The 19,414-nt window shown below is 42.3% G+C and overlaps 1 protein-coding gene across 1 annotated transcript in view; it reads left to right on the plus strand.

The window, feature by feature from the left end:
- Positions 1–15,815, plus strand: part of REEP5 (receptor accessory protein 5) — a 50,643-nt gene extending 34,828 nt beyond the window's left edge. Inside the window, exons 4-5 of the mRNA XM_070377173.1 lie at positions 10,945–11,113; positions 13,497–15,815. Of these exons, the coding sequence (XP_070233274.1) occupies positions 10,945–11,113; positions 13,497–13,546 (219 nt within the window). The 3' untranslated portion in view covers positions 13,547–15,815. The remainder of the gene's footprint in view (positions 1–10,944; positions 11,114–13,496) is intronic.
- Positions 15,816–19,414: the final 3,599 nt, after the last annotated feature.

The following is a 19,414-nucleotide window of genomic DNA, read 5'->3' on the forward strand; positions in this document are numbered from 1 at the left end:
GATACATGTGTCTTTTTCAGTTTTGGTTTTCTCAGGGTATATGTGTAGGAGTGGAATTGCTGGGTCATAAGGAATCTCCATACCGTCTTCCACAGTGGCTGTATCAGTTTACATTCCCACCAACTGTGCAAGAGCGTTCCCTTTTGTCCACACCCTCTCCAGCATTTATTGTTTGTAGGCTTTTTGATGAGGGCCATTCTTGCTGGTGTGAGGTGATATCTCATTGTAGTTTAGATTTGCCTTTCTCTCATAATGGGTGATGTTGAACATCTTTCCATGTGTTTGTTAGCCATCTGTATGTCTTCTTTGGAGAAATGTCTGTCTAGGTCTTTTTTCCACTTTCTGATTGGGTTGTTTGTTTTTCTGGCATTGAGTTGTATGAGCTGCTTGTATATCTTGGAAATTAATCCTTTGTCAGTTGTTTCAGTTGCTATTATTTTCTCCCATTCTGAGGGTTGTCTTTTCACCTTGCTTATAGTTTCCTTTGCTGTGCAAAAGCTTTTAAGTTTAATCAGGTTCCACTTGTTCACTTTTGTTTTTACTTACATTACTCTAGGTGGTGGGTCATCCAATTGGGGAATAAAGCAATAATAAAACTAACAAATATTTTGAGAGGAAAGGAGATTAAGAAAAGAAAGAATAGATGTGCCAAGTTAAATAGAAGTAGATAAAGATTTACACATGTTAAAGATTAACAGCAAGGGGGAAAGAACAGTAGGAAAAGCAAACAAAGGAATAAATGTAGAAAAAATAATAATAGGTTTAAAAAATTAAAATTAAAAGAAAAGAAATAAAAGAGGAAAACTCCACAGAACTGTAAAAGGCCAACATAGAGGCAGCAGTTTATGACAACAATAAAAATGTGACTGAGGAAATAAAAAAAGCCTCAAAAGCTTAATTGGATTTCTCAGTGTCAATAAAATCGAGAACTACAACAGAGGAGGAAAAAAAGGAAAAAAGAAAAAAAATCCAAGTGAATGTACAGAACAAGTCAAAAACTGAAAATAATAAAGGTTTATCTTGAGTCACTGCTGTCAGAGTCCTTTCTCGCACTGGGAATCCCAGTCCACCTTGCCTCCCTAGGATGCCCTCCTGTGCTGATCATGGACCTGCTGTGGGGCAGCTCAGATTCTCATCTGGTCCTACTCCTGTGTGTTCTTGCCTCCAGTGTCCACAGCTATCAGAGCTAGCACGTTTTCTTCTGTGGGAGCTCTCAGTGGCCTTTTATATATTCCATAGGCACAGAGTCTGCCTAGTTGATTGTGTGGATGTAATCTGCAGCTTGTACAGCTGGTGGGAAGGTTTTGGGTCTTCTTCCTAGCCACACTGCCCCTGGGTTTCACCTGTGGTGTTATTTCCACCTCTGCATGGGGTTTAGGTCCTGAGGCTGCCCTGGAGGACTTGGGTTTGCCCCTGTGAGGGCCAGGTGCGGAGGTGGTGCAGCTGCACTGGTCGCAGGGGTTCTGGTCGCAGGGGGGTTGGCAGCTAGGGCAGCAGGAAATATAGTGCTCTAGAAGGGTATGGCACCCAATATTGGCCAATACGCTCCAGTATTCCTGCCTGGAGAACCCCCTCTCTGACAGAGGAGCCTGGCAGGCCACAGTCTACAAGGTCGCAAAGAGTCGAACAGGACCAAAGAGACCCTGCGCACATGAACACATGACATTTTTTTTTGCCTGTGGCAGCTCTGCCCCAGTGAGGGTTGAGCGTGAAGGTGGTGCAGCTGCTTGTCTTGGGGGGACCCTGGTGGCACCAAGTGTGCAGGGACATGGACTGCCTCTGCGGCAGGAGTTATGGCCCAATCAGAGGCTTTTTTCCAGCCTCTCGTAGCTGGTGCTCAGGGGGCCTCTTTGGCCAGTCTTTCTTCGTATCTCCGCCCGTTCAGGCACTTAGAGGGATCCCTTGCCTGGGGTCCTTCTCTGTTGTTCGGGCTTCAGGCACTTAGAAGGCCACCCTGGGTGGGGTCCTGCTCTGTAGTTTGGTACATCAGTCACTGAAGGGGGCACCCTGGGTGGGGTCCTGCTCGGTGAAAGTGAAGTCGCTCGGTTGTGTCCGACTCTTTGTGACCCTGTGGACTGTAGCCTACCAGGCTTCTCCATCCATGGGGATTCTCCAGGCAAGAATACTGGAGTCGGCTACCATTTCCTTCTCCAGGGGATCTTCCTGACCCAGGGATCGAACCCGGATCGAACCTTCCAGTAGATCTCCATTCCTGCCTGGCATATGTATGGTTGCGGCAAGGACTGTCTGATTCTCACTCCATTTAGGCTGCCACAGATCAGCTGTTTCACTCTCAGCCTTAAATGCTTCTCCTCTGACTCAGTTGCCCCGCTGTGGGGATCGGACCCCCGCTTCAGTCCCCCACCCGCCCAGGGCAGGTCCAGTCATACTAACACTCCTGTTTTTCCCCCGAGTTCCTTCATCCTACCGAGTTTTGCGTGGTTCTGTGTGTGCTTTTCCGCTGGTCAGGTCCTCCTGTCCGCTCTCCGCTGGTGTGCTGCATGCACTTCTGTGTCTGAAGGTGTATTCCTGGTGTATCCGTGGAGAAGAGGTGGACTCCATGTCCACCTACTCCTCCGGCATCTTGTTCTCTCTCTCTTTTTAGATTTTTTATCTAAAAAACATAGATACAGGAAATTGGATACCAGAAACTCTCTCATTCTTTGATTTCCCTCGCTGTAACCACCACTACATTGATATTATCTTGATTTTTAATTCTGGGTAATTTGGATGTATTTTTTCTTTTCCTCTGGCCTTACCTATTTTTCAAATATATTTATTTGTGTTTTCCTGCTTTCTGGGAGTTTTTCTCAATATGATCTTCCAGTTTCAATTTTGTTCCATCTGATCTTTATGCTATATATTGTGTTTACTTCAACTATTTTATTTTTCATTCCTAGTAATTTGGCTTGGTTCTTTCCTGTGTTTTTTTGTTCTTTCATGTCACTGTATTTCTTTTAGTATAGTTAATTTAAAATTCTTGGTCAGTCACTTCTAAAATTTCTGCTGCTGATAGGTCTGTAGTTGACTGTGCTGTCTGTGTTTTGAACTGGTTGTACTCTCAAATACCTTGTTACTTTGGCCTGTAAGTTCATTCTTCTCCAGGCATATCAGCTGTTCCATCGGGTGCTGGAATGGAGGTGGCCACACCCCGATCCATGCTAGTTCTGGTAAACTCAGGATAGGGGGGCAGGTGGGGGGCTTGCCCACCCTAAACTAGGGTGGGGAGCCCCAGGCAGCAGAGGAGCCACAGTTAATCACCCTTCCCTCCCCAGAATAGCTCCTCGGGTGCAGGCATCAGCCTTTGACTGCCCCAGCAGCACTCGAAGCAGGTGCTCCTGGGCGGTCACTCCCAGCTCTAGGGCTTGGAGCAGGGGCGTGAGGAGAAACCACCCTGGCTACTCAGTCCGCGGCTGTTTTCCTCAGTCCCTCCCAAGGCAGGACTTCTACGCCAAAACCTCTGCTTTAGAAAAAGTATAGGAGAATGTTTTCTAACTTGGAGGAATAGAAATTAGACAAACATTTCTATATAACTGTGGGCAAATAAACAAAGGAAAAATAATGGCAGGCGAGGAGGATGTATTTCCATTCCTACCAGATATGGAATTAATATCCAGAATATATAGAAAAACTTACAGGGAAGAAAAAGAGAAAAATTAAACAAGTCATATAGAGATATTTCACATAAGACAAAAAAATATGAGTAGTCAGCAATCTGGGAAGTGTGAGTTAAAATACTCAAATGGTGTAGCTTCCTCATTAAATTGGCAGTTATTTAAAATGTCTACCTAAAGAAATGTAGATACAGGAAATTAGATACCAGAAGCTCTCTCATTCTGGTAATTACAAAAAAACCCTGAAGGGTCCATCAACAGGTAAATGGTTAAATGAATTAATAGTATTGTACATCCATACTGTTAAAAGAAATACTTCATTTATTGAGATACAGAAGTTTTGCATAATTCATTATTTATAAAAATTATAGATTATATACAGTATGAAACCATTTATGGTTAAAAAAAAAAGCTAGATAGTTAAAAATTTAAATGATGGAGAAGGAAATGGCAACCCACTCCAGTGTTCTTGCCTGGAGAATCCCAGGGACGGGGGAGCCTGGTGGGCTGCCGTCTCTGGGGTCACACAGAGTCGGACACGACTGAAGTGACTTAGCAGCAGCAGCGATAGGAAAGTAAGTGATATGAAACAGCATTTCTGTCCTGTATGTTGACCTGGCTGTAGGTGTGTTCTGTTATTTGAGGAAAGATAAATCTTAGGAACCCTTACCTCAGGCTTTTTAAAACACAGGGTACCACTTAGCCACCAGGAAGCCCATTAAAAGACAGGGAGGTCCAGTAATCAGTCTTTTAGGAAGTTGGTAATGATGTCACCTAAACTTGAAACATTAAAAAAAAAAAAAAGTGTTCTCAACTGTGTAAAATCTTTCTCCTCGTACCTTCTCAAATGTAATTCTAGGAATTTTGCCTGTAAACAAAGCATTTCTGGGCCAGAAATACTTTCTCTCTTTAGAGCAAGGCTTCACATTATATTGAGTGCCACAGGTTCCATCATTTTTAAAGGACACAGACATAAATGATAAATAATGGATATAAAAATATTACAATCTACCACCTCAAAAAATATTGTTTATGGAGCTTGGAGATTCAAGTATTGATTGCAGTTTTATTTTGAAAAGAATGCTACAACTTAAGTGGTTTTTCTTCCTCATGTTTATATTAAAAGAAAAGCAAATAAACTCTATTTTAATTTAAAAATTTAAATGAAAACATGAATATTCTTTTTAAAAAGCAATTCTTTGTTTATTTGGCTGCAGTGGGTCTTAGGTGCGACCCGTGGGATATAGTTCCCTAACCAGGGATTGAACCCAGGCTCCCTGCGTTGGGCGCACAGAGTCTTAGCCACTAGACCACCAGGGAAGTCCCTGGATATTCTTTTAAGTTTGAATGATGTTACCACAGAATGCCTTGTAACACAGCTGAAAATTTTTCCTTTCAAAAGAAATGGGAAAAAAAATTGGTCTATCGGAAGATTTAGATTTCATAGGCTGCTGGATTTTTCATGGTTTTGTTATCCAAAGATATTTAGCATTTATAATAATAGCTTTATAGTCTTTGATGTGGATGTCCATACTTTAAACTTCAAACACTTCTGAATCCTTTAAGACCCATCTAATGGCAGTGATGTCACACTGCAGCCTCTAACAGCAAGCAGCCGGGCTTTCGCCTCGGGCCCACTGCTTGCCCCCAGCAGTCTGCTGCCAGTAGAACCACTACACCAGCACCTGACCTCAGACTTCCGAAACGTGAGTGGTCTGACGGCAGCCTGCTCGTGATCACCTCTGCTAATGGAGGCCCCTTGAGTCAGAAAGGCTCCAAAATACAAGATAATCAGCAAGTCATTTATATTTGAAGTACATTACAGAAATTGCTGTGCAGCAAGTTTTCCTCCCGAATAGTGAAGTGAATGTGCACCCATTAGTAGTGAGTGCCCGGCTGTATGATGGCATGGCATCCGGAAACAGGGAATTTATCCCGTATGTTCCAGATAGATAATATACTTGAGATGATTAAAAATTGATCACGCTGTCAATAAAAATGTTTTCTTTCTGTATTAGTGGTGTATTCTGGGTGGCTTCAGTGAAGGTCTCTGAATTGCAGAGAATTGTATGTGAGAGTATTCCATTTTAAGGACTAGTTGGGTCCTACCTGTGCTACTGCTACAATCACAAGGTAATTGTTTGGGAGGATGAAGAAAAGACCTGCAACTAAGGCCAGGTTTACTATTTTATCTTTTGCAGAGTTAATATTGTTGACCTGTTCCCCCCTTTTTTCTAAAGTAGCCTCTTGGATTTAAGGAATGTAAGAGGAACCAGTGATTAGGCATCGAAGGTTGGTTGAGAAGATACTGTTCCATGTATTGAGCGAGAAAAAGTGGATCCTGCCTGTTTAGAGCTTTGATCTGAGCTCTGCCTTGGAACAGGAAGGTTTAAAAATAAATGCATTTATTTAAAAATAATTTCTCTGTTTGTGAAAATAGTATATCTTCTTTACTCGGCAGATATTTATTTAGAACCTCTGTGTGCCAGAATGTGTTTTAGGTCAGGGGGATTTTGGTGAATTAATCCTTGCTGTTATACTCTTTGCATCTGTGGTTGTGTGCATGTGTGCCTGTGTGTTGGGGCATGTTTTATGTAGAAAATAAAATAGTATTTTAAGACTCCCACTGTTATCATCTTAGGGTAGTGTTCCTATTTTTTAATGTGCAAATAAATTTCTTGATACAGTGTATACACACAGAGAATTGTGTATGTTGTTGCTTTACTATATATGGTTGAGACCATATATATCATATATGATTCTATATCTCACTTTTTTGATTAATACAATACTATGAGTATTTTCTCATGTTACTCAATATTCTTTGACCTAGATGTCTAATCCATTATAGATAAGAATTCATTCATTCCTCAGTTAATAGACATTTAGGACATTTATCTTGCTGTTATAACTAATGCTGCAATGAATACCTTTGCACCTCATCTTTATTCTCATTTAAATAAGTTTCTAGATTTTTCAAACAAGGTTGAATAAACTTTGGCAAGTTTAAGTCCTGATCCAGACTGTTACCTGTATGGTGGGACCCACTGATAGAGAGCATAACATTTTTCTTCTTAACTTTGTAGGAGGCAAAGAAGATAGAAAAGTCTTGCCCTTCACAAGTTTGCTTTTAGCTTTTATTTGTGCATGCTGAGCATTACTGTTTTTGTGGCTGTGTCGCAAAGGCTTCCCAAGACTTGTTTCTGATCAAGTGATTGCAGCACACCAGAAGCTAGTGTTGAAATGCATTTTTTTCAGACATTAACTCTCAGGTCTCACCAGGCTAGTGCCAAACTGTGCATATTAAATATATCCCTACCTTGGAAGCATTTCTACAGGGAAATTGAATAGTGGCAGCATTAGAATCACAGACACAACTCTCTGGCCTGTTGTAATTTAAGGATTTAGTATGTCAGTGCTGCTAGCGCTGAGAGTTAAATTGAAATAGCACAGACTCTTTGTCTGCACTGCGGGTAAGAGTGGGCTTATGTTTGTTCTTGGGAACACTGTGAGCTGCGCTGATTAAAAGGATGGTCAGATCTGTGTATTTCTGAGCTCTTGAGTAGGTAGGTACATAGGTTAAGAAAAGGGAGTTGTAAAAGCTGGCAGCTGAATATCACCCTTGAGAGTTGAACTGTAATTAACTTTATTTTTAATATGAGAAAGTTATTTCATTTGAGAACTGGAAAATGCTCAGGATGTAGGTAAAGAGCAGTAATGACTTTACAGTCTCAAGACAATACCTAGAGGGAACTGGGAGGAACTAAATGAACAGTCTGGAGTTTAGCATATAAACTTAATCACATTGGAGAGGTACAGAAATGCAGGCTCTTGGCTCTGGCCCTGTCTGGTAGCCATGCTTAAGTCATCCAGAAAAGGTGAACAAGTCAACTTTTCTGGGTTGCTTAGGGTTGTTAGATGTAAAGGCAGATAACATTTCAGAGATTTTCAACAACAGTAAGCACTGTAGGACTCGGTAATATTAGCTGTATCTTGTGTACTTTCTTCAGGTATATTTTTTAATTTCTGAGTTTCCTAAAAAATCCTGAAGAGAAAATTGACTCTTTGAGAGGTTGTTTGATTTACTTACAGTCATGAAATAGATACCAACTCTCCTCTGATTCTTTTTTTTTTTTTTAATATTTGGAATACCCAGTTTAGTTGCTAATTCGTGTCTGACTCTCACAACCCCATGGACTGTAGCCAGCCAGGCTCCTCTGTCCAGTCGATTCTCTAGGCAAGAATACTGGAGTGGGCTGCCATTTCCTTCTCCCCAGCTCTCCTGATTCTTAACCCAGTGAGTCCTTTCCACTTCACTTTGAGGCTTTGTCTACATCAGTAATATTCCTGACAATCAGATATTCTACATAGGAATACCAGCCAGGAGACTATTTTCTACAGTTTTAAATAGTAAAAATTAAAATGTATCACATGCCAATTTAAAACTTTATGCCAATTTCCTAATTATTAATTGTGTCTGACTCTTTGCGACCCCATGGACTGCAGCACACCAGGCTTCCTTGTCCTCCACTATTTCCTGGAGCTTGCTCAAACTCAACCATCTCATCCTCTGTCGCCCCTTCTCCTCCTAAATAATAAATATAGCAAAATGCCTGGATATAAATAACAAGTATATTGGATGTTAGATGCTAAAAACTAAATCCAAATAGTTCTTCTCTTCGAATAGTTAATATAGTTGGTAGGAAACTTGCTTTGTATGCAGTAGTACATGGCACATTCCCTTGGCGCCACACTGCATTCGATTCAAAATGTTCACATAGAATTCTGATGTTCTGTCAAGAATGTAACTTTCCTAAATTGCTCTTTTGACTTTTAGGTGTGTGTGTGGCTGTATTAGCATTATCTTTATAAGCAACTGATGGAAAATATGAATGTTTAGGCATCAAAAAAGCATAGGCTCTAGGCGCCGGGCCTCGGTAGTTGCAGCTCGCGGGCCCTAGCGTGTGGGCTCGGTCGCTGTGGTGCGTGGGCTTAGCTACTCCACGGCAGGTGGAATTTTCCCAGACCAGGGATCGAACCAGTGGCCCCTGCAATGGCAGGAAGATTCTTATTCTCTGCAGCACCAGGGAAGTCCAAAATATATTTTTAAATAAAACACTTTTACTTTATTCTTTCTTCATATTCCAGTTAGAAACCTTTTTTTTCCATAATTGTATGTGTAAGCATCTCATGACTTTGAATTTCATTTCAGGCAGTGAAAGGAGAGGTAAGAACAAAATAATTGTTTAAAAAGGGTGTATGTTGGTCCTGAGATCTGATTTTACCTGACTTAAAACTCTAATAGGCAGCCTGCTTCTGTCTCATGGGTGTTGGTAGAAGACACTGTATTCTTGGGACAGGGACAGAGCCCCTGCTAGGCTAGATGCTCCAGATGTTTCTTATTTTCTTACAAAACCTGTATGAAATAGATTAAAAAAATTTTTCTATTTATACTTTTTTTTATAGAGTCAGAACAGACTTAAGCAAATAAGTAACTTGCATAAGTTTTGCCCAGCTAGTAAGTGGCAGAGCCAAGGCTGGAACCAGCGTCTCTGAGCTCCGTTCTTTTACCTCTGTTTTGTAGTATACAATTCTCTTAGGTCTCAGGTTGTTGGGTGGAGAGATCTGTATGTATCTTTAGATTAAGATTTTAAATTTTGTGTATTTTCCTATGTATTCTTATTGATTTCTAGTTTTTTTAATATATCAGTTTCTGATGAAATATTAAAAAGCAATTGATCATGGATTTTGTCCATTGATCTATATAATTCTGACTTTCAAGTTTATACAGTTCAAAACTATTATGTATTTAGAAACTACATATAATTATAAATTACATAATTATAAAAACTAAAATTATATAAGTATCAAAACAAAAAGAAAGTGAAGTCGCTCATTCATGTCCTACTCTGCGACTCCATGGACTATATAGCCTGTCAGACTCCTCCGTCCATGGCAATACTGGAGTGGGTTGCCATTTCTTCCTCTGGGGATCTTCCTGACCCAAGAATCGAACCTGGGTCTCCTGTACTGCAGTTAGACTCTACCATTTAAGCCACCAGGGAAGACAAAAACAAAAGTATATATAATTTACATAGCTCAAAGATACATAGGTTCGGGCCAGTTATTCTTCCTAACAAGTTGTTTTCCTTCCTTATCATTTTGTTCACTTATTTTTCCTTGTGTTTATGTACTATTATTATATGAGCTATTTTGAGAGTTGGTATCTGTCAGATACATCTTTTTTTTTCATCTTATTTTCAGTGTTCCTGATTGGTTTTGTCTTAGGTGTGTTTCTTGCAAGAACTATATAGCCATAGTTTGGGATTTTCTTTTTTTTTTAAATCCAGCCTCGTTCAGTTCAGTTCAGTTCAGTCGCTCAGTCGTGTCCGACTCTTTGCGACCCCATGAATCGCAGCATGCCAGGCCTCCCTGTCCATCACCAACTCCTGGAGTTCACTCAGACTCACGTCCATCAAGTCAGTGACGCCATCCAGCCATCTCATCCTCTGTCGTCCCCTTCTCCTCCTGCCCTCAATCCCTCCCCACATCAGAGTCTTTTCCAATGCCTGGTAACTCCTGTCTTTTAAAAACTGGCCCCCTATAATCTGTTTAGAACCTGCATTTTGTTCTGTATTTTGAATGTCACAGAAGGGCGCTCAGTAGCGGTGCTCTGTGTGCGTTTTAACTCAAGCTCTGTCATAGTAGTAGCCCCTTTGCAGGTTTGCATTTCTAGAGCTCTCGTGACTCACAACTAAAAAGTGGTCCAAGTTAGCAAGGAAGTTAAGCGCTGGACCTGGTGTGTTTTGCCTTTGTCAGTCTGTTTTTCCTTCTGTGCTTAGTTGCTCAGTCATATCCGACTCTTTGCGACCCCATGGACCGTAGCCCACCAGGCTTCTCTGTCCATGGGGATTCTCCAGGCAAGAACACTGCAGTGGGTTGCCATGCCCTCCTCCAGGGGATCTTTGCAACTCAGGGATTGAACCCACGTCTCCTCCATTGCAGGTGGATTCTTTACCAGCTGAGCCAGCAGGGAAGCCCAAGAATACTGGAATGGGTAGCCTATCCCTTCTCCAGGGGAACTTCCCGACCCAGGAATCGAAGTGGGGTCTCCTGCCTTGCAGGCAGAGTCTTTGCCAGCTGAGCCACCAGGGACGCCCTGGCAGCCTTTCCTTACTAGGTCATTATTTGTCATGTTTTCTCCACCAAGAAAAGTGCACCTAACATCCTGCAGAAACACCAGCGATGCTGGTGGAGCAAGCAGCAGAGGCGGCAGTGCGTGTGGTCCGTGCCACCCCCTCTGTAACTGTGCTGCTTCTCCTCCGTGCAGTGTGGCTTCCTGCTGTGGTGCATGGCTCCCAGCCCCGCCAACGGAGCAGACCTGCTCTACAAGCGCATCATCCGGCCTTTCTTCCTGAAGCACGAGTCCCAAGTAGACACTGTGGTGAACGACCTGAAGGACAAAGCCAAAGAGACTGCAGACACCATCTCCAAGGAAGGTATGGCTTGGGGGCAGCCTGGCTCAGTGTGCGAGGGGCCGGGGTCATACTGGCCCAGACAGCGGGCTTCCTCACTTCACGTCCTGTTGGCTTTCCTCAGCCACGTGCCAAGGCTGTTCTGGGATTTCTCCACCAAGGCTTTGCCTGTTGCCTTTACTGTTCCCAACATTCTTCTGCCATGCCACGAATAACACATCATTCACTCAGCACATTAGGAAAAGTGACTTTCCTGTGGTGGGTGGAGATTTTAGGGGTCATCTGTATTTATATACAAGTCCAGTCTCCCTAATTCATTGCAGGTTGAGCTGCTTGTTATGCTGCTGTTCAAATGGCTTTTGTGAGAGGTGCAAGAGAATGCCCTCTCTCTCAGCCTTTCTCATCCATTCATTCAACAAATACTTATTTATTGAGGTGACTTAATTATGTGCCAAGCATGTTTATAGCACTGGGGATGAGCCAGGGAACCAAACAGACCAGCAGACCATACTGCATGAACCCATGAAGCTTACAGTCTTGTTGAGAGAGAGAGAGAATACAATGAAAAAGCAAGTTACGTGGTGTAGTTAGCACATGATACAGAGAAAAATAAAATAGATCCAAAGATAGGGAGTGCGCAGGGGCTGAAGGGAAGGTGACAGTTTTAAAGAGTGATTTAGGAAATCCTCACAAAGGAGGCAATACTGCGTCACATTTGAAAGTGTTAAGGGAAGGAACCATGGGGAAGAAAGCCCCCGTGGGAGAACTAGCATGTGCGAAAGCTGAGAGCAGGGAACGTATGACTGGAAGGGAGTGGCCCAGAGGGAGAGCTGAAGGAGACCAGGCTGCAGAGCAGCTAGAATGGAAAATCCCGGTTACTGGAGAGGAGGACCCAAGTGCCCAGGATACTGGGAGAATACTGAAATCAGTGATAATTCAAGTAACAGCAGTGCTCAAAAGTGATTGTAAGTTTGGAGCTAAAATCTTAACGAAATGAGGCAGCACAGCCCAAGGGTCAGAGAGAATTGGAAAAAAGATGGGCGGCTGGGAAAGGTCATCTGATGCCATGAGATTCTGAACACAGCCATGAAGATCAAAGACAATGCTTCCTGGACCTCCAGACCCAGAAGTACCAGGGTCATGGAAGGAAACGCATAGGACACTTGAGAAGGCAGTATCCTGGGGAGCAGGCAGGTCTCTGTAAGAGCAACAGGAAGCAGGATCCATTTGGAGAAACGGGTGAGGACAGAGGTCTTCCTGATGATGGGTCGGAAGTTCCAGAGGGCACAGTAAGGGTTTTAGCCCATGGACAGTGGGCATAGAACTAGGGAATTAAAATACAAAAAGGGTTCTACGCTCCTGAGGAAGTGGGAGACGAGAGGTGAGCTGGCCTCTGGGGAAGGAAGACCCCCAGATGGCCCGCTGCAGCCCTGATGCCCCAGCTGATGTGTGTTCTCCTCCTCGCAGACTGTGTCCTCCCCAAGCCCTGCTCCCGGACGCAGCTCCAGTCTCCTTCAGTGCGTTCCTATGTTTCTTCACATCCTCCCACTCTAGGATCGCCAGTTCCTTTTGAAGAGGTTTCTTAACTGTTCTTCTCTGCTCTTAACCAAACCAGCAGCCTCTGGTGATGTCATTTCTGTCTAGTTCATCCACATTTCTCGGCCTTTGATTCTCTTAGATCTCAGTCCTCTAAAATCCTGTTTTACTTTGATAGGATACATTCATAAACTGAGGTTTAAGAGTGAAAATAAGAGGGATTTTGAGGCTGACACATTACAGACTCTGAGTTTCTGGATTCTCCAGGAAGTACATTTTTGCAAAGAGCTAGTTGAGAGCCTGCAGTGTCTTTGTAAACTTTAGTCCACAATTTTAAGTGAGTGAAGGGAGAGCCGCTGTCGGGCGGCTGGTGCATAAGGAGGGCAGTCTTGCCTGGCACCCGCTCAGGGCTCTGAGAACAGCTGCAGTCTGGACTCTCAGGAGGCCTCAAGGCTCTCAGAACCCTCCCCGCGGCCCGCAGACACATCACACGAGTTCTTAGAGCACGTTCCAAGCCAAGTGGTAATTCGGAAGGCCAGGGAGGACCTGGAATTTCTTGACTGTACACAGGACACTATACACTCAAGGAGCCTCTGCTTCTTGCGATACTCGGAGGGGACAGGACACAGTGGCACAGGCGACACGGTCACTCAAAGGGGCCAGGTCCTCAGTAACTTGGCTGCAGTGCTCAGGAGCTGCGTTTGAAGAGTTCTCAGGTCCATTTCCTGGAAACTCTGCTAGCCCTGCCCACAGACCTCCGTGTGTCCTCATCTGAGCGTGAGTCACCCACGGCGTCACCCACAATAGGAGCCACATCGGCACACAGCTGGGTTACACACAGCTCTGATACAGTTTTCTCTCCTTCTAACAGCCAGGAAAGCCGCCGTGAGTTTACTGGGCGAGGAGAAGAAGAGCACCTAGACCGCTGACTGGCCGGAGCCTCCCTGGCGCCTCTGCACCTCCCACGGGAGCGCGATACCGTATTAGGGGCTGTGGTGTATGATCGTTTTAATAATGTTGCCTTGGAAACATTTTTGATATATTAAACAAAGGAATGTGTTGTAAGGTTTTTTGCTTACTTTTACTGTTTATATACTTAGGGAGCATTTACATTTAATGCAATGGGCAGTGTCCAGGTTTTCAGAAAATATATTATGCCTCTGGGTAGGAAAAGACCTATGTTACCATCCTGTAGGAAATATAAACTTAAAATTATATATCCCACAGGCTTTGTACTGCAGTGGGCTCTCTCTGCATGCATTTTCTCTGTACTTACCCTGTACTTACATTTTAGGATACTCTTTAAGAAAATGTTTCAATGTTTTTAATGTATCTGTGCATACACACATGTAGGGAAATGTTACTGTCTATAGCCTGCATATTGCTTATGGGGAGCACCAGCCAGAGGCTGAAGGTTCCATTGTGTTGGTGTGATCTGCTGAATAATACTTCAGAAAATTAATACAAATGAGCAGTGTTTCAAAGGAACAGTTAAGTGATAAATGAGGCAGAAGGGAGGTTGGCCTGGTGGTTTCCTAACATTGTAGCAGCTGAATACCAGAACAGCTTTGTGAAGCAGTCAGCTAAGTGATAAATGGGGAAATGTACACACATCACAGTTTCCAGTTCTGTAGAACTAGCAATATTGTCTTGTAGCTTTTAAAAAACTGGCTGATACACTTTGTTGTGGAAACCATCCCTGGTTTTACTTTCATAGCTGAGTAACATGTTGGTTTAGTCTTGTTTCTTTTCCAGTCTTTTGAAAAGCCTCTACTTTAAGGACCCTCCAGAGACTTGCCCACCTCTCATTACATGTACGTTCTTGTTTGTATCATTAGCACCTACATGCTCATGGTGACACCAGGCTCGAAGAGCAGTTCTCAGAGAAGTACGACATGCTGCACAGCCTAGCTGCTAGTGCTTAAGACAAACACCTTTCCCTTCTTTCCCTGGACTTTAGGGTCAAACAACAGAGGCTTCCCTAGGTTACAAGTCAGAATCATTTGCAGTCCATTTACATGCTTTCATCTATATGCTTTGTTTTGATGATAAACTATGAGGTTATATGCAGTTTAAGTACAAAATAAAAAGTTAAAATTAATATTACTAGCTTGATTAGCCAAATGGCTTATAGGGACCTTGACAACTTGTCCATACTAAAGAATCTAAGCTTTGCACTGACCATACTGCTAGGATCCTTCTCAGACTAAACTGACTAAAACAAAAGCATTGCAAAACTAACAACCAGGCCTATAAAATATTTTAAGGCAAATAAAGATGATTAGTTCTCTTTTAGAAAACAATTAGGTAAAGTCATAATGATGTGTCACAATGTAATACAAAAGTATGTCAAAGGTATCAAAAATAAGGACAATATCACCCCAATATAACAATATGGATCAGGGCCTTTTTGGGGAGAGAGGAATGTGATGATAATAAAGCACCTTATTAAGCTTATGTTAAAACATAAAATCTTTCAGAAAGCAAACAGCTACTTGTTATTGGAAGAAAATCAAGCCTTAAGTTAAAAAGTTTTAGAAGTACCTCTAGGAGTATTTAAATCCCTTTCCCTATAAATCAAGTATGCTTTCTTGGTGGTAAAAGAATGAAAATTAGCAACTTCTAGCATTCAGACTATATAATCAGACTGTTAGTATACAGAATATGTAACTTTTAGTGTAGAAAATATCAGGCAAGATGGTGAAGCATGCAAGTTACTATTGCTTATAACTACTTACAGGCTAATATCAATTTAGACAGAAATTTCTGAATGCAATTTTTTTTGTTGTTGTTACCATAGGTTTCTCTTGCAGTACATTCTGTAAGAAATTTTAGTTACTCTTTTTGGCAGTCAGCATGTACATATTAATGACAGGAGAAACTATGAGTTGAGCAATTCTTGTCTCAGTTTAGATTTCCAAAAAAGCATACTGCTGTGGCTAGAGTATTTGAAAAACTAATTGAGCCTGTGTTCAGCTATAAGACAAGTATTTATTTGTACATGAATGGTATTTTGGGGATATGTGAAGGCAAAGAATTCCTACACCAAGACAGTTACTGCTACCCTGGGGAGTCTTCTACCCACAGCCTGAAGAATATGAGCATAACCTTTAAATAAGTTACCACCTGTCCTGAAGATGTGATATATTAAATGGAAATAGATGTAAATAAAATTTTGTTATCTCACTGAGCTTTTGTTATCTCACTGAGCTTTTATAGTCCATTTTCTTTTATGGGGCTTAAAATAAAATGTAAGAAGAATCTTAACACAGATAAATAACCCTTTAACACTGCTGTTCATGGACCGTGTTTCTCACCTGGCCTGTGATTTTCCCCGTGGTGGTGACTACCTGTCAGAGCAAAGACATTCCCTAAAAACAAGCGAGGGGATATATGTGTACATATGGCTGATTCATGTTGTTGTACAGCAGAAACTAACACAACACTGTAAAGCAATTATACTTCATAAAAAAATATAAAATATTTAAAAGCCAGGAAAAAAAATACCAGTCAGAAAGAGTTTCTACTAATTAGCAATAAATGGAGAGGAAACCCAAACTCTTCTTGACCTTTGCATAACACAGGTTTGAAGTGCATGGGCTCACTTACAGATTTTTTCAATAAACACACACTGCAGTACTACACAATCTGCGGCTGATTGAATACCCGGGCGCTGCAAAGTTATCACCGAGCGGTTGCCTGAGAGGAGTCAGCTCTAATGCTGGCATAATGCATTACACACAGTCTCACACGGCTACTAGTTGGTGCTACTATTTCATGTAAGTGTATCTTAATATAGTAAACACACATATGCCTCCAAATCACTCTGTATTTTTAGACTAAGAAAAGAAGAACTGGGGATTTTATTCGAAACGCCTGCCTTTGGAGAGTGCACTTCGGTCAGCATCCGCTCCTGCATCTGCCTTTGCATGTCTGTATGTCTAGAATCATGGTGTTTAATTAGAAAGTAAGAGATACAGTTCACATCCTTAACCAAATATTAGTTCTGTATGATACAGCAGGAGAAAGTACATATATCTGAGAATGACCTTAAGTTTTTCAGGCTGCTTACTACAGTATTAGCTTATAAAATCTGTAACATACATACCTCAGAGAATTAAGAGCAATAAAGAGGTTCTTTGGTCAAATCAGAGGTTCTCAAGTATTAGTGTGCATCAGGATTTCCTTGGGGAGGGGAGGAATTGGTAAAAGATTGCTGGTCCCATCCCCGATTCAGGAAGTCTGGGGTGGGGCTGAAACATTTGTATTTGGAACAAGATCCCAGGTGATGCTAATGATACAGAAACCACACTTTGACAAGAAATCACTGAGTTAGGTTAATGGTGTCTTTATACTCAGTATAGAGGTTTTCAGGCCTGGCTGTACATCACCATCATCTGAGCAGCTTTCAGAAAATACTAGTGTCTGCCTCCACTACCAGAAATTTTAACAATCAACTATATACCCAGGTGCCAGTATTTTAAAACTCTTCCAATGTATAACCAGGATTAAGAAAGTGAAATGAAATTCATGTTTTGGCAAGAAAAATTTAAACATAAAAATTCTTTGCTGTTTGGCCTCCCCTCTCCCTCCAACTTCAGCTTCCTTGATAGCTCAGTTGGTAAAGAATCCGCCTACAAGGCAGGAGACCCTGGTTCGATCCCTGGCTCAAGAAGATCCACTGGAGAAGGGATAGGCTGCCTACTCCAATATTGTTGGGCTTCCCATGTGGCTCAGCTGGTAAAGAATCCGCCTGCAATGTGGGAGACCTGGGTTCGATCCCTGGGTTGGGAAGATGCCCTGGAGAAGGGAAGAGCTACCCACTCCAGTATTCTAGCCTGGAGAATTCCATGGACTGCATAGTCCATGGGGTTGCAAAGAGCTGAACATGACTGAGCAACTTGCACTCCCCCAATTGTGCATTGTATATCTACATTATGCATTGACCAAACCTCTCCTGACAGCAGGAATACCTGCTCACCATAACCAGCAACATTCTCTCAGCATGAAGACAACTCTTTAAAAGACAACATTCCTTTTTGAGCTTGTAAAAAGTCACATGACCCACCATGATGGCGCTTACATCTGGATTATGAAAACTCAAATACGAATACATCATTTAACGTACTGCCCTCTGTCTCAAAAAACGTATATAAATTGTCTTGACTTTTAATGGGCAGAACAACTCTCTGAGCTTTCTGAGGTGCTCTTCCCAGGCTATAATCTTCAAATTTGGCTCGAATAAAATCTTCCAATTTTTCTTAAGTTGACTAATTTTTTGACAACAGCTACTATTAGAGACTACTGCTAAGGTCAAGAATGCCAAGGTCTGGACAGTTTCTCTTAGCTAATTAGTTCAGCTCATGTGTTAGTTTCCTGTTATTGCTGTAACCAGCACAAATGTATCAGCTTATAGTTCTGAAGGACAGACATCCGAAAGAGGTGGGCAGGGCTGCATTATTTCTGGAGATACAGGAGAACCCATTTTCTTGCTGCTTTCAGCTTCCACACTCTGCCTGTATCCCCGTTTGTGGCCTGCTAGTACACTGACCCCTGCTTCCCTTTTATAAGCTTGTCTGTGATTACATTGGGCCCACTTGGATAACCCAGCTCTCTCCAGCTCAAGATTCTTAATCTCACATGCAAAGCTTTTTGCCATGAAAGCAACATATTTACCGGTTTTTTTGCGAGGGTGGATGATGGTCAGGAGAACAGCATATTCTGCCTACCCCACTAGTCTCTCTCTTTGGGTACAGAAATTTCGTTATTGTTACCCCCAATATCAAAATAACTGCAAAGAGTATCTTAATGTTGGGAGGGAACTAAAAAAAGAGGAGGATTTAATGAAGAACTACCTTATTCACAACCATGTAGCCTGGAGGTTTATCCTCTGGAAAGAGTGGGGGATCCTTGGAGAGGGGGCACGGGCAGAGTTAAGGGAGGGAAGTTGCATTAAAAGCATGACTGAGTGACCAAATGCTGAGACCCATTTGCCCACCCTGCCTTCTCCCACTAGGTGCCCAGATCTTTATCCTGGGAGCTTGTCAGCCTTCTCTCTGGGGAAGCAGATCAACCTTAGAGAAAACATCTACCTGATATGGACAAGCTTTTTGAAAGGACATTTTGACAACGGATAATTCATCAAATAGTCATAAAACTAAGCAAATAAAATTAGCTCCAAGGAAAACAAAAATAACCATAGCATACTCCAGAGTGTTTCCGGAGATAAGCTAAATCTTCAAAATGCATCTGAATTCCAGGCTGGGGCCAGTGAGTGTGAAATTTTCACAAGCTCCCTGGGGAGTCCAGTACTGCTGCACACCAATCACACTATTTAGCAGCAAAGGTATTGCATAATTCAGCTATGAATGAAACACAGAACAACAATGTACACTTTAAATTGTTGTTGTTCAGTTGCTAAGTTGTGTCCGACTCTGTGACCCCATGGACTGCAGCACGCCAGGCTTCCCTGTCCTTCACTATCTCCCGGAGCTTGCTGAAACTCATGTCCATTGAGTCAGTGATGCCATCCAACTAACTCGTCCTCTGTTGCCACCTTCTCCTCCCACCTTCAATCTTTCCCAGCATCAGGGTCTTTTCCAATGAGTTGGCTCTTCGCATCACATGGCCCAAACTATTGGAGCTTCAGCTTCAACATCAGTCCTTCCAATGAATATTCAGGGTTGATTTCCTTTAGGACTGACTGTGGTACTGACTCCAGCACCACAGTTCAAAAGCATCAATTGTTTAGCGCTCAGCTTTCTTTATGGTCCAGCTTTCACATCCATA

Source organism: Bos mutus, chromosome 10, assembly GCF_027580195.1.
Source record: "Bos mutus isolate GX-2022 chromosome 10, NWIPB_WYAK_1.1, whole genome shotgun sequence".
Classification (NCBI taxonomy): domain Eukaryota; kingdom Metazoa; phylum Chordata; class Mammalia; order Artiodactyla; family Bovidae; genus Bos; species Bos mutus.